Source organism: Hemibagrus wyckioides, linkage group LG08, assembly GCF_019097595.1.
Source record: "Hemibagrus wyckioides isolate EC202008001 linkage group LG08, SWU_Hwy_1.0, whole genome shotgun sequence".
Taxonomy (NCBI): domain Eukaryota; kingdom Metazoa; phylum Chordata; class Actinopteri; order Siluriformes; family Bagridae; genus Hemibagrus; species Hemibagrus wyckioides.
This window is the reverse complement of record NC_080717.1, coordinates 16,091,683-16,104,956: the sequence shown is the minus strand read 5'-3', so window position 1 is coordinate 16,104,956 and position 13,274 is coordinate 16,091,683. Positions and strand designations below refer to the sequence as shown.

General features: G+C 37.8%; 1 protein-coding gene across 6 annotated transcripts; it reads right to left on the bottom strand.

Annotated features, from left to right (window-relative positions):
• Window positions 1-1,479: 1,479 nt before the first annotated feature.
• cab39l1 (calcium binding protein 39, like 1) lies at window positions 1,480-13,257 on the bottom strand. Of its 6 annotated transcripts, none has more exons than XM_058397480.1 (10): window positions 13,029-13,257; window positions 10,195-10,234; window positions 8,312-8,504; window positions 8,067-8,231; window positions 7,706-7,824; window positions 5,678-5,846; window positions 5,521-5,580; window positions 5,291-5,356; window positions 4,694-4,837; window positions 1,480-3,868 (listed from the first exon to the last, which is right to left on the bottom strand). In XM_058397480.1, exons 3-10 carry the CDS (start codon window positions 8,426-8,428, stop codon window positions 3,677-3,679), a joined length of 1,032 nt encoding a protein of 343 aa, XP_058253463.1. In that variant the 5' UTR covers window positions 8,429-8,504; window positions 10,195-10,234; window positions 13,029-13,257; the 3' UTR covers window positions 1,480-3,676. The 6 variants fall into 6 exon arrangements, with proteins under 6 accessions (XP_058253463.1, XP_058253464.1, XP_058253461.1 ...); XM_058397481.1 differs by having other exon boundaries at window positions 8,312-8,477; XM_058397478.1 differs by lacking the exon at window positions 10,195-10,234 and having other exon boundaries at window positions 13,025-13,257.
• Window positions 13,258-13,274: the final 17 nt, after the last annotated feature.

Here is a 13,274-nt window from a genome sequence, read left to right as displayed (position 1 = left end):
ACTCCAGCCTTCACTTTACTTTCCAGGACTTGCTAATAGGCAAAGTCTACAGTACTGAAGAGCCACAAATCACTTATACACAAATAAATCTGCTCTCTGAAAGAACCAGGTCTAGGAATCAGATCTACCTACATCTAGAACCGGAAGAAATGATCGAGAACAAGAACCTGGTACAGAGAATAAGCAGAGACGAGAATCCAGTTAATACGCACAGTCCTCTCGTTGATGCACTGGAGAAGCACAGACTCTAATGACAGAGTGAGGTGCATCTGGAACCATAAGGACCTCTCAACATTCTGAGCAGCCCTGAACAAAATAGAAAGAGATGGAGGCTGAAAATGCCTCTCAAAACCTTTGAGGAACAACTAAGCAAAAAGACAGCACGTCGAAACCTGGTGCTGAAAACTCTGAAGATAGAAATTTACAAAATGTGTGTTCAGTTAGAGGAGCTTGCTAAGCAGAGCCAAGAAAAAGCCATGGAGGAAAACAGGCTAAGTGCTGATCTGAGAAAAGCCAATGGATATCACCAGATTAGCAACAGAAGATTGAGTGTGCAAAGGAAGTGCAGGCAGCCAGAATGGAGCATGAGGCTGCTGTGGCGAGGCTGCAGATGGAGCTGGATGAGACTCTGGTCCAACTTGGTGATGAGAAGGAGAATCATGCACAGAAACTCCTAGCTCTGAAGCATCTACGACAAGACTTTGATAATCAGTGACTTGGTTCGCGTTTTGTTTGTTTATGTGGTTTTAATTGCAGCATCTGTGGAGCATCAAAGATTCTGTAACATCTGGAGATATTTAAAGCATAAGGTATTGATAAGAATCCAAGAAACCATCAAGCTCTTTAAATAATATAACCTGTCAACATGTAAAGTGAACATCAGAGATGAGACAATAAAACTGAACTTTTTCCATGTTTGAGACAACATATGCCTATTTTTTTTTAAATAAATAAATGACCTGAACAGATTTGACATATTGTTATGGAAAAATGAAGATTTTTCTTGACATTTTCTGTACCAGTGACTAATTGTTTATTTGTGGTGAGGTTACAGAGGAAGGTGGAGAAGGCTTGGGCAGAACTCAAGGCTCCAAAGCACGTATGCCAGCATTTTAATAACTAGTGACTCTGTGAAAGACAAGAAAGTCCAGTGTTCATTTTAAGCCACGTTATTGCAGCAGGTAGTGCTTCCCCACAAACACTTCAAGGATTGAACCAGGTCTACAAAAAAGCTTGGGGACGTCTGCACTGTAGAAAATTTGGTCTGTTGGGAGTGGAAGCAAAAACACTAAGGCAGTCTGTGTACATACTCAATCCAGCATTGTAATTGCAATCCACCTAAAAAAAAAAGGTAGTTTCCTCTCTACCAGGTCAGCTTTTTAACATTTCAGAACAATTTCAGAAAACTCTGGTGAACTCTTGTCTTAAAGTTGTTACTTCATTACATTTTTTTTTCTTTTTCAATGATTAATGATGAGCCATACACAGTTGTTTATTTTATTTCCAATAGGTCTTCACACTTGTTTCTTAAAATAAACCTTTTATGTACATATATATAATCCTAATATAGTAGAACAGACAACTGAAAACATAAAGGAAACTAAAAGTGGAGTAGTAAAAGGTGTATTTAAGCCTAGTCTTGAAGCCAGAAACCCCAAACAATAATTTAATAAGCATTGGACATTGTCATTCTTAATCACTTTCAAAGACACATATCGGTTATTATAACATGGTGAAAAAGGCTGGCATTTGCATCCTGTCCAAAATGGCACCACTCAATATAAACTCTTCAGCTAAAAACTCATTCATTTTTGATCCACCGTTCCTAAATTTCACCATTATATAGGTTTCATAGGACAAACTAATATAAGCTTGTGCTAACTCGGAACAGAAAGATTTATCTAGTATTGATGGAGGTTCAGTCACACTTTAAGTGGATCCTTTGCAAAAGACTAGGGCAAAAACCTGATCATATTAAACCCTGCACTCTACTTGCCATGGCACCATCATGCTATATTGAGAGGGATTTTTACTCTATATAATCTTATAGAACTAAAACGTCCACATACACTGAAGAAAAATATCAGCACACTCACAGTCAAAAGTACCATACCAGCACATATCACAGTTAATGGTTTCCCTTTGTAGATCCTATTCAGTAACTGAAGGTGAAATTGGTTTTCCCTTGCATAATTGACCATGGTAATTAAACATAAAACTGGTCAAAGGGGGGGGGGTGGCTGCTTAAGTACACAGCACTTAAGCAACTCAAATCCTATGAGGTATATAAGAGAAGAATTTGTGCAAACAGAGTACATTGAATACAAGGTTGAAATTAAGGTAAACTCACTAATTCAATGAAGGCGTTTCAGACGAGTCCTGTTTTGCATTTCCATTCAAAAAGACCTTCCAATAACCAACCAAGCTGTACGGAAAAGTGCAAAATAGACTTGAACCTAACAATACAACTTAAGATACAACACATTACCACAGTTTTGACTTATTCAAGGTAGACAGTACAGGTGATGGTGTTAAATGTGGGTATTTTGTGTGTGAGAACTGAAGGCATCTGTTAAAGGCTTCAATGGTCTCTAGGTTCATGTGCGTAGGTTGAAATTTAAAACACAGCACCTGAGAAGCATCGAACGTGGATCTGTAATCATTCTTACAATTTTACAGTGTATGTGAAGAGGTTAATGTTCCACATATAATGTGTAGATCAGTGAAATATGCAAACCCAGAATTAGTTTCACAGCTAATATATGCAACAATGCCTAATTTTAAAAAACTAGATATTAACTAGCCTCACTTCCCATTAAAATAAACATGCTGACCGAACTAAATCAGAAAAAAAAGTTGAAAGAGAATGCTGTTCGAGAGCATCAACCCATCAATGCTACTGAAATAATGTAACCACTAGGGGAAGTGAGCACATGGTCAGAAATGAGACTGCAAAACTATGAAGTCTGCAGAATTATAGGCAGGAAATTAGGAATTTTAGTAAAATTCCTAACATTTCAAAAAATATAGGAAATTCTCCTCTGAAAGATTAAACATTTCCAATTGGCTTTTGAGGAGAAGGGAAATTGATGTAATCATGTTGGCATAAAAAGTGTGCCTTACTTTCTAAATTCACAGACATCTACACCTTCAAATGCTTTTACCGCACCCCTAAAACAGCTTTAAGAGCCTACCTAAAAGTTAAAATGTAGTAGAAATGACTGTGTGAAATGATGTTCCTCCTTAAGCGCTTCACCTCCCGCTTCATCAAAAGAAAAAAAAAAAAAAAAACCAAACAATTAATCTGGTCCAGAAAGGCTTCAATTAATTATTTAAACTGCTTTTATATCATAGATAAAATAAACTGTTCACATTTAGGAGCGGCAGAGACTAAAGTCAGAAAACCAGAAGGCTCAAAATAATCCATCAAACACACACAAGGGGGAAAAGCTTTGGAGTAGAGTGATCAAGTCCCTCTTGCTTTTCACACAGCAAATTCACACGTGTTCCTAAGCAAAGGGGGGGGGAAAACTGAGTTTGCACATATTGACAATTTTTTTGCACATTTTGGAGGTCAGCTGCAAAGAAATGGGATCTGAGAAAGGCCTGTTTGTCATTTCCTCAACTGCATAAAACATGTCACCATCGCAACTGTTCAGTCCTGTTCTTTTGTCCTCTATGCATCCTCCGGTGGTGCGGGCCTCTTGAGATCTCGTATTTGCTTGATGAGATAGTTCTTCTCGTCGCAGAACTGCTCGTCTTCGGAGCGATCTGTTTGGAATTGGCTCAGGAAGTCCACCAGTTTGGATTGGTTCTTCAACAGGATGTCCAGAACAGGTTGTATCTTATTTGGATTTGCCACAAACACCTGATAAACACAACGGATAAAAAGCTTGTTTAAATTTAAGCCGAGGCCTCTCTACTAATTTAGCATCACACTGTTTAAAATGAGGGATAACACCACCTAACCCTGGATTCAATTAAATGTCCCATTATCGCTGGCCATTTCCCCTTTAAATGAATCCTTTTCACCATTTTTAAGGGTTGTACCATTACTAGTTGAAGTGCGATTTCTGAGATGTCCCCAATGAAGGCCAGGGACATAAGCAGCTAAGAATCTGCATTTTGGTTGTTTACAATGACTTCTGTAAATGTTTCCCCATTTTGAGGCATTTCTCTATATTTGACCCAAGTATCAGCCATCAATAACCTCAATACTGTACCTATTACTAATACTGCACCAAGTATGTGTCAAGATTTTGCTATTGTGACAAATTATAGGTAATCACATAATACTAGACTCTAATGATATGTTGTCTGATTGTGAAAGTGAGTTATAACAGTTACAAATTCAATTTATATCCATTTTCAGGTATTTTTGACTAAATCTTGGCCAAATGTAAATCTCATTAGGTTATTAGTCCCATTGTAATGTATGTAGTGAACAAACCATTAAAAAAAGCTGATTAGGATGTGGCCTAATTTATAAATGAATCTCACATGGCTCATCAGTAAGAAATATAAAATAGAGTTAAATATCAAAGACAAGGATATACTAACATCGGGACATGAAATCAAATCTCTCACTATATGAGAAAGTTGCCCAACTTCAAATAGGAGCCGTCAAAAATATTTCATTGCTGCACCGTACAGTAGAAAAATTCTTCTAGCCAGAGAGCTAACAGAAACGTACCTTAAAGACATGAAAAGCTTCAAACTGTATGTTGCGGCTGTTGTCTCTCAACAGGTTCATCATCAGTTTCAGGTTCTCAGCTCGGCTGATGTATCTGGTCATGACTGTAAAGTTGTGTCTGTCCAGCAAGAGTTCTCCCAAGAGCTGTGTGTGGTTTAAAACAGAAGGTGTCTACAAGGAAGCAGTTTCAAGCAGTCGCACCACTTGTGAGTCCTACTATTTACATCAGCAGGTATTTTTCTGTGGGTTTACAATACAGTAAAATTTCCTGAAAGACAATACCTAATGCCTATGTCTATCTCACATGATGTTTAAAATTGGCTTCAGCTGATTTACCTACAGCAAGATCTAATCAAATCCAGTGTGTCCACATGAGCATGACCACTAAAGAAGCATGTGACCATCTCTATTTCAGATCACAGAACTGCTTGGAATGTAGATATCAACTAGAAACATGACTTATTTTAATGATAAATGCAGACAGAACAATTGCCGAAATATGTGGATATACCAGTCACGAAAAAGGAACGCAAGTGCAAACAGAGATTTCAACATGGCTGTGCGTCTCTGTCTGAACAGCTGAACGTCTATCCTTACCTTTAGAGACTGCCTTTTGGTGACGTAGTTATCAGAATGCAGCAGTTTTTCGTACTCTGTAAATACCTGCAAAAATTGACAAATATTTCAGTTTTAACAGATGCACAGTTACATTTCCCTGAAGCTTTGAAAAACCTCACTGATCAGATTAAATCGTTAGTAACCATGTGGTTGAATTATACCATAAAGAATGAAAATCATTATAGAAATCTAGGGAAAGTGGTGCTTACTCTGTCATAATTTGTCTCCAGGAAATCTGCACACATGATTTTGTGTCTTGTTAGAAGATCCTAAAAATAAGAAAACCATGCAATTAAGGTGTCAGTTCAGTTGTATGTGTTTTTAAGTAAGTAAAAACAAGTAAACAGGTCAATTGTAGAAGTGTACCTTAAAGGAAGCAAAGGCATCTGAGGCAATGTCAAAAGTGGAGAGTTCCACATAGTGGAAGAAGCAATAGAAGTCCTCAGAGAAGAGAACAGTGCGGGCCAAGGGCTCATGACGGAGACACTCTCTCAACATCATGCCGCAGTTCAGAGCCACTTCTGGAGTCTCGTAACTGCAATTATCAGAGAATACACGGCTACCAATAAAGAACAAGACACCACTGAAAGATAACTAACTATTGTCCAGTAAAAATTGAAAAATACATGTTCACTAACACAATCTGTTGCTTTTAGCAGTTATGACATTTTAATTTTGTTAGTATTTTAATTTTTTTTAGACACTTTAGTTTCAAAAAGAACAAGGACATCTTGAAGGAAGCAACATTTTCCCATATTATGAAAAGATCCACATTATTATTCTATACCTGGTGCTAACCATTTAGACAGGATAGAATTTCCAGACAAACAATAAAAGATCAAGTGTACTCCTGCACATACATGCACTTATCTATCAGTCAGTCATGTGGCAGACTTCAACCATGGCATGGTTGTTGGTAAGCAGAAAAGTGTCTCGGAACACACAACATATCAAACCTTGAGGCGGATTGTTTACCACAGCAGAACACAAGACAACAGGTTCCAAGATGACGTGATCATCTGCTACCTCAAGGTTTGATGTTTTGTGTATGCCGAGGTGCCTTTCTACCTCACCACGCTTGTAAAAATGTGATTATGGATACTGTTTATCCTTCTTTGCAGCTCAAACCAATCAGGTCATTTTTCTGTGACCCCTTTAATCAACAAGGTGTTTCCACCCACAAAACAGTCGTTCACTCAATGTTTTTTTTTTTGCACCATTCTGCATAAACTCTAGAGATTGTAGTGTGTGAAAAATCCCAAAAGATAAGCAGTTTCTCAATTACTTAAACCAAATCTGGCACCAACATCCATGCTATGGTTAAAGCCACAGAGATAATTGTCATACATTATGCTGCTGCCACATGATCAGCTAATTAGACAACTGTCTGGTGTAAAGGTTTTCTTAATAAAGTGGATGGTGAGTTTGTCTGTTAAGTAATGCTGTTGAATAAAATGTTAAAAAGGACAGCTTAGAGCCTTAGCATACCCTCTTATTGTAGATCATTTGGCCTTACATGCTGATCAATGCAAGCCCTCAACCTTCCTATAGTCTAAACAACCAGAGAAACCCAGGCAATAACTATATTACCCTTCATCCCCAACTAATCCTCTCTGAATAAGGCACAAGGTCACATCTTACTCATGACCAAGTAAATTATAACAAATTGTGTTACAAGCTGGAAATGTAGATCATTTTAATTCTAACTAGGTTTAATTGCTTAGTGACTTGGTAAATATTTAGATAAAACAGTTATTGGAAATCAACTCAGAACTTTTAGACTAAATTGTATGTTTTTTACTCCCTGATAATCAATGGTCAATTTCCACACACTATCTAACTCTCCCTTATTGAACACTAGCTAAAAACCTTGACTGGAATAGGCAAACACACCATCAGTTTGAGGTCCCACTGCTATGCATTGTCATATCACAGCTGGATTTGCCGGGAGAATAATGTTAATGCACAAATCTGAGAGCATAACCAACAACACATGTACAAACGGCTAGCATTGCACTTAGCCAGAGGGTTCTTCTCAGCCTTTAAAATATCACTATGTGACATCAAAGGAAATAACATTAGGTTTCATACTAAGGACCAATAGAGCTTCCTGAAAGATGATTTCTTTGTTTACTAGTATATGTTTGCGAATATGAAGAGGAGAGAGGAAGCAATGTGGAGAAATTCAATTAATTGAACATGACACACATCAATTACATACTAAAAGGTGTCCAGAGCTTGCAGCTCTAAGAACAGAACCAGGAAATGTAGACTGATGCTCTAACTTAGCTGAACACAGCATATCAGTAATGGAACTGACAGCATAATCAATGTTTGTTTTTTTTTTTAGTAATGTGCTTATCAGGATTGCACCCTGGGGCCTGGAAAACTCACCCTTTCAGCAGCATGAAGAGGATCTGAGAGTGGGAGGAAATGTACTCGACTGTGGGTGTGCGGGTACCAATCTGACGCCTCACTATGTTGCTGAACAGATGAACTACATCCTTCTTACCCTTCGGGGAGCAGAATTAAGTCCAATGAGTACAAAGGCCAAACAAAACTAAACTATATGCATTCAAGCACAAAATTTAACAGACCCATAAAAAAAACTTGAGTAGCAATTTATTTAAATGTTGTAATTTATCTCTCCATCAGCTAAACGCCATCTTAACAATCTCTTAAAAAACAATATAGACTATACTAATAGTTGCCAAAAAAAAAAATAATAAAAGTTAAATCCAAATGGAAAAGTCACCTCAAAATCGATCCTCTGCAGGTTGCCTATGAGGGCGATGAAAAGGTTGGTATTGTAAAGCTCCTGTGCAAGCTGAGCCACTGCTTCAGTCTGAGGCTCCTTGTCTCCAGTACCGCACAACACTTCTTTCAATGAGGCTAGATTTTTTGAAACTTCCTCAGCAACCTGTTGGAAAAGTTTTTCATCTTACCACCCACATTACTGCTTTGGTGTGCAAGTTTTACTTATGCATATATGCTGTTTACCTTTTCACTCTTCTTGTTGTCAGATGTTTCCAGCTTCTCTAAGCATGCCATATTCTCCTTGAGATTCTTCACGATCTCTGCTGGACTCTTCTGAGACTTCCCAAAAGGGAACGGCATGTTGTTTAGATGGTGTGCTTGGGCTTGGATGAAGCAAGAAACCTTTCACCTTCCAAGGAAGAATCAAACCCAAAATCTGTTATGATACAAAGTGTGACATTTCAAGTATTGAAGTCATGTGCAAACTTGCTGATCAGGTTTTATCTTCTGTATTTCACTGAATACAAAGATATGCAAAAATACACAGCTCTGCCGGGGTATCAGGTACCTGCCTTGTATCAGATACTTCCACTATTTAGGTGAGCTTTGAGAATATGACTTTATATAATTTGTCATACAATGATAGAAATGGACCATCATGGGTCCAGCACTATCTAGACATTCATTTGCACCAATTCTCTGCATAGTAATGATATTGACATGGCAGCCTACTTCAGTAGACGTCAAGATGTCTGCGTGCGTGTATAAGAAATGGACCTCTGTCTTTGCTGGGGTTACAAAATCAACTAAAAGTGTGCTGAGGTTAATTCTTATAAAGACTAGATAATGATTATCACAAATTATGCAAAAGAAAAAAAAAAAAACAAGCAAAGGTCTCTAAAAACTTCACCTCCTACAAGGTGGGGCAAAGAGAAGGGTGTATCTATATACATGTTTTTTAAAAAACTCCAGAAATACACAGTACCAGAGAACCCACCACCCAAGCAATTCCTGGTCAGTGATGGTTATTTGATAGGTCTTTTCCATTAATCAAACTATAATGTAAAATAATATGCCCTATAATGTACGCCCCTAAATTACCATTTTATTGGCAATTTAAATTTCCAGATTCATCAAAAGCATATCGAGTAAATTCAGACAACAGGAGTTTTAATAAGGAAGAAATAGGACTTGAAAGATAAAATAAATAAGTGTTATTTGCACTGTAGAGGGTGGGGCCATAAAAACAGAAATGAGATGCAGTCTCCGATTACGCGTCAGGATTTTTTCCCCTGCGACGGTCAAAGGCCTTCGGGATCATCGATTTGCTATTCAAAGTCAGCAACTTCTGTCATGCTGACGTCACAGATGATGTCAAGGGGATATTCTTTGACTGCACTGTAACAATAGGCTATATTTGCTTTAATGTACAGAATCTCAGAATCTATCAAACAAAATCCACAACAGAGGTGATTTTCCTTCCTGTAGCAGCCTGAGTTTTGTCTTCAGTACAAAAATAGAAATTACAAAAAGATCATACATGAAAATTAATCAAATCTAACTGAATTAAAAAAAATAAAAATAAAAAAGATGCAATGGTTGGTACACCTACAGTAATATATATAGGAAATAGTAGTATTACTGGTACATTGTTTATAGTCAATATCTTTAATAACCTTTAACCACTATAAATTATTAATTTTTATGATCGTTTGGAGTGATTTACATGGACTATTTCTTAGGATTTATTTACTTTTTTTGCTGGTGCTGTACTGGCAGCATTTTTCTCTTTTTCCCCCCCAACAAGCATTTACAGTAAAGTTTGTACAAGTGGGAGCCATCTTCGCAATACAAAAAGAATTGCTCTTCAAACTGTACTTAAGACCACAAAAATCTTAAAAGCGGGGAGCGAAAAAATGTTTAAAACGTTCCCAGTGCAACTACCAGCGTAGATTATGAGCCAACCAAAGTTGACAAGAAGTATGTACACAAGGCACAGAGGTCAGTATTTCAAGAGGAAATGTATTTGTCAGGCAGGTATTACAAAATATCGCAATAAGCAATTGGATTGTCCAAAACCAAAACTTTATAGTGTAAGGTGAGTAGCAGAGGCATAATAATCTTACCAGCTGTGCAGCTGAGAACTACAAATATTCTCCCTTTACCCTGAAAGAAAGCGAGAGCGCATCAGACTGGGGAAGGAGATGCAGCTTCAAGGAAGTGTCTTAATATTGGAGCATTTAAAATGCCTGCTCGAATCATTCTAGATTCATGCTTTTGGCTCTTCCTGGGCTTTGTTGGGGGAGAAAATTGGCAATTTTTTGGCTGTATTTTTGCTAGCAAAATCAAAATGCCAGATACAGAAAACAATGAAATGCAAGCAAAATCACAACAACCCAGAGAAAAATGAATGAATGGTCATATTTCTGACTATTATATATATAAATAAGTTGACAGAGGAGGACTCTGGTATAGTGCTGGCTCAGGATGCAGAGATCCTGAAACCCTATAGCCAGTAATACTTTTTTAAGATGCAAATAAATGTAGGATAACTAGTAAGACTTTACAGCTTATTTAATATTTACAATCTACTTATTACACATCTTTTACTTATAAGACCAAATGAACAGAAATGCAGCATTTCTAAAATTGATCCATCATCAGTGTAATGTATTAAATTACTAATCTGTGATGAAAATTGTGTCTGACCCTATACATCTTTAGGGACTCAGTCAAGTGGAGTACACCTTTACAAGCCTGGAAGTTAGCGGGTGCCTGTCTTTTCTGGCACCTCTCACCAAGAGAACCTCTCTCTCTGGCACCTCTCTCTTAAGAGGTTGAGACACCTCAAACACCTCCTTAAAATTTTACTTCTAAGGCAGAAGAAGATTTTAGCCTTTAAACAGACTGTCATTAACTACAGAGCTGAAATGCAGCTGCTCTGCTTTTACTGATATATCCATGTCAAGAACCCACAATAAACCACATCCTCTTTTGTATTATCTTTGTAATATTATGTCACCTGGCTGAATTGGGCAGACAATTAAATCATATTTATAAGTAATATGAACTTTCCTGACCATCGTGAGAACCAGTCAGGACTGTTGCAGAAGCTGTCATGGCCTTACACATGCACTGTAAACATCTGATAAGCCTGACTTTTTTATGACTATATTTTTACTAATAAGTTGATTGGCTCTTTCATTAAAGGGTGGGACTTCCTGTACTACAGGCACTGCCCCATTACACACGGCCCCATTCATGTTTCAAGCCGTAGCCTGTCTCTAGTCATCTGCCAAGTCTGATAAAGCTCTCTCTTCAGTTTTTACTCAACAACCACACCTCCAAAACACACGCATGAGGGCCGATTGAGCAGAGAGACGCCTCCTTGTCCTGATTGGTAGGATATACACAGTCCTTTTTATTTGTTTGTTTTTTCTCCACAGTTTACAGAACATCACTGACGCACTTAATTGATAGCTCGGGTTAACAAAAAAAAAAGTCGGGTGAACTTTATATTGTAATATTGTTTTTTTTTTTTAAAAAAAAAAAAAAGCTGTCTGACATACAAACATTTAACATTTTCTGTTGCTGAAGCGTCTTTAGTCATTTCTGTGTGTGTTTTTAAAGGAACTTGCTTAAGTTCCCATTGCCTTCTATAGTATTGTCATGGCCTAAAAAAAAAAAAACCGTCACATCTAGTCTAAAAAAAAAATCCAGAGATTTCAACTGAGCTGATAAAATTAGAATTAAAAGATCTTACTTGGTTATTTCGGGTGGCTGACTTGAATTAGGCCTATATAGAAATTCTCAGTACCTCAATAAATTATTACTAAAAACTATTACGGATCTTAAAAAGAGGACCTTTTGGCTCCAGCAAACTCAAACTCGACTTGTATCTCAACAGTCTACATTTCTAGCATACTGTACATTCAAAAGCATTGTTGTATGCTAGAAATGTGCTGACTTTTTTAGTCACTAAGTACAGTGAACAAAATTTAACTTGCGGATCAGTGAAAGCTTTGCAAAGCAATATAAGATATTAACGTGTGTTAAATTTTACTATGTCTAAAGTGGCTTATTTCAAGTGGATGGATTCTTTGACGTCTGTTTGCTTTACTAGTTTAGTAAGATCACCTTTTTCCGATTGTGGTGCCATTCCTTGCAGTCTTGCCAAACGCTATTAACATGCATTATAAAGCAGTGAGGCATGAGATGATGATGAACCACCATGATGTAGAGCAACACTAACCAAAGCCAGCGTTAGCTAAGCTACTAGACAAGCAGGCTGATGTCTGATAGCTATCGATCGCCACCACCCAGTCAAAATGACTGACAGAGCCAGCAGGTATCGACCAACCTTTTTTTGGAAAAATAGGTTTTAAACACTAATGCTGCTTTAGAAAGTACTAAAAACCTACGGGATACAACTTCAGATCATATTACACTTTTTTTTTTTTACCTCGCTAGCTAGCGTTAGCGCCCTAGGTAACTCGCTTAGGGCAAGTCGATTTCCTGTCTTTGATTAGCAGGCTAGGCTAGGGTGCTGCCTCTGAAACAAAATGCTAACTAGTTAAGCCGGCTTCGACCAGAGAAGGTAGATTATTAAACAACGTTTAAAGCAACAGGGCTAAGCGTGGATGGGGGTCAGGTTTAACACTATTTATCTTTTTACACTGACATGAGCAGAGTAGCAGCAGGTACTGAACTTTTTCAATGACAGCCAGCTAACGCAGCAGCAATATGCAGCAATAAAAGAAAGCAGCGCTATAAGCGAACAGCACGGGGAAAAACAAACACTGCTACTCAAGCTAACTTTAAAGAGAAATGTGGACCTACAGTGAACACGACAGGCAAGGCTGGCTTTAACTTATATACTGAGGAGCCACGTTAGCTAGCGTGAACACGAGCCAGTTTAGCAAGTTAGGAGAGAGAGCTCAAATGGGATATACTTACTCACCACATTCACTCTTCTCACGGCGACTCTGAAAATCACTCAGGACAACTTAGCTCGGTCGAAAGAAACGTCTTCAAGTGGCAAAACAGAATTTAAATAACTCTGTACATGCTATTCACTCCCCAAAATGGTTTGGTGGCGCCGGAGAAAACTATCAGATTTACTGTCACCCGTTTTTATCGTCAGTAGCTCACTGAAGAACAACTATCAGGGAAGTTGGCGAGTGCTCATAGATCCGCCCACCGCTCA

What these genes read in the sequence shown, in the direction of transcription:
- cab39l1 (XM_058397478.1), bottom strand. Translation starts at nt 8,428, where the DNA reads ATGCCGTTCCCTTTTGGGAAGTCTCAGAAGAGTCCAGCAGAGATCGTG. An exon ending in ACAACAAGAAGAGTGAAAAG is followed by an intron (nt 8,232 to 8,311) that starts GTAAACAGCATA and finishes CTTTTCCAACAG; the next exon opens with GTTGCTGAGGAAGTTTCAAA. An exon ending in CTCTTCATGCTGCTGAAAGG is followed by an intron (nt 5,847 to 7,705) that starts GTGAGTTTTCCA and finishes TGATAATTGCAG; the next exon opens with TTACGAGACTCCAGAAGTGG.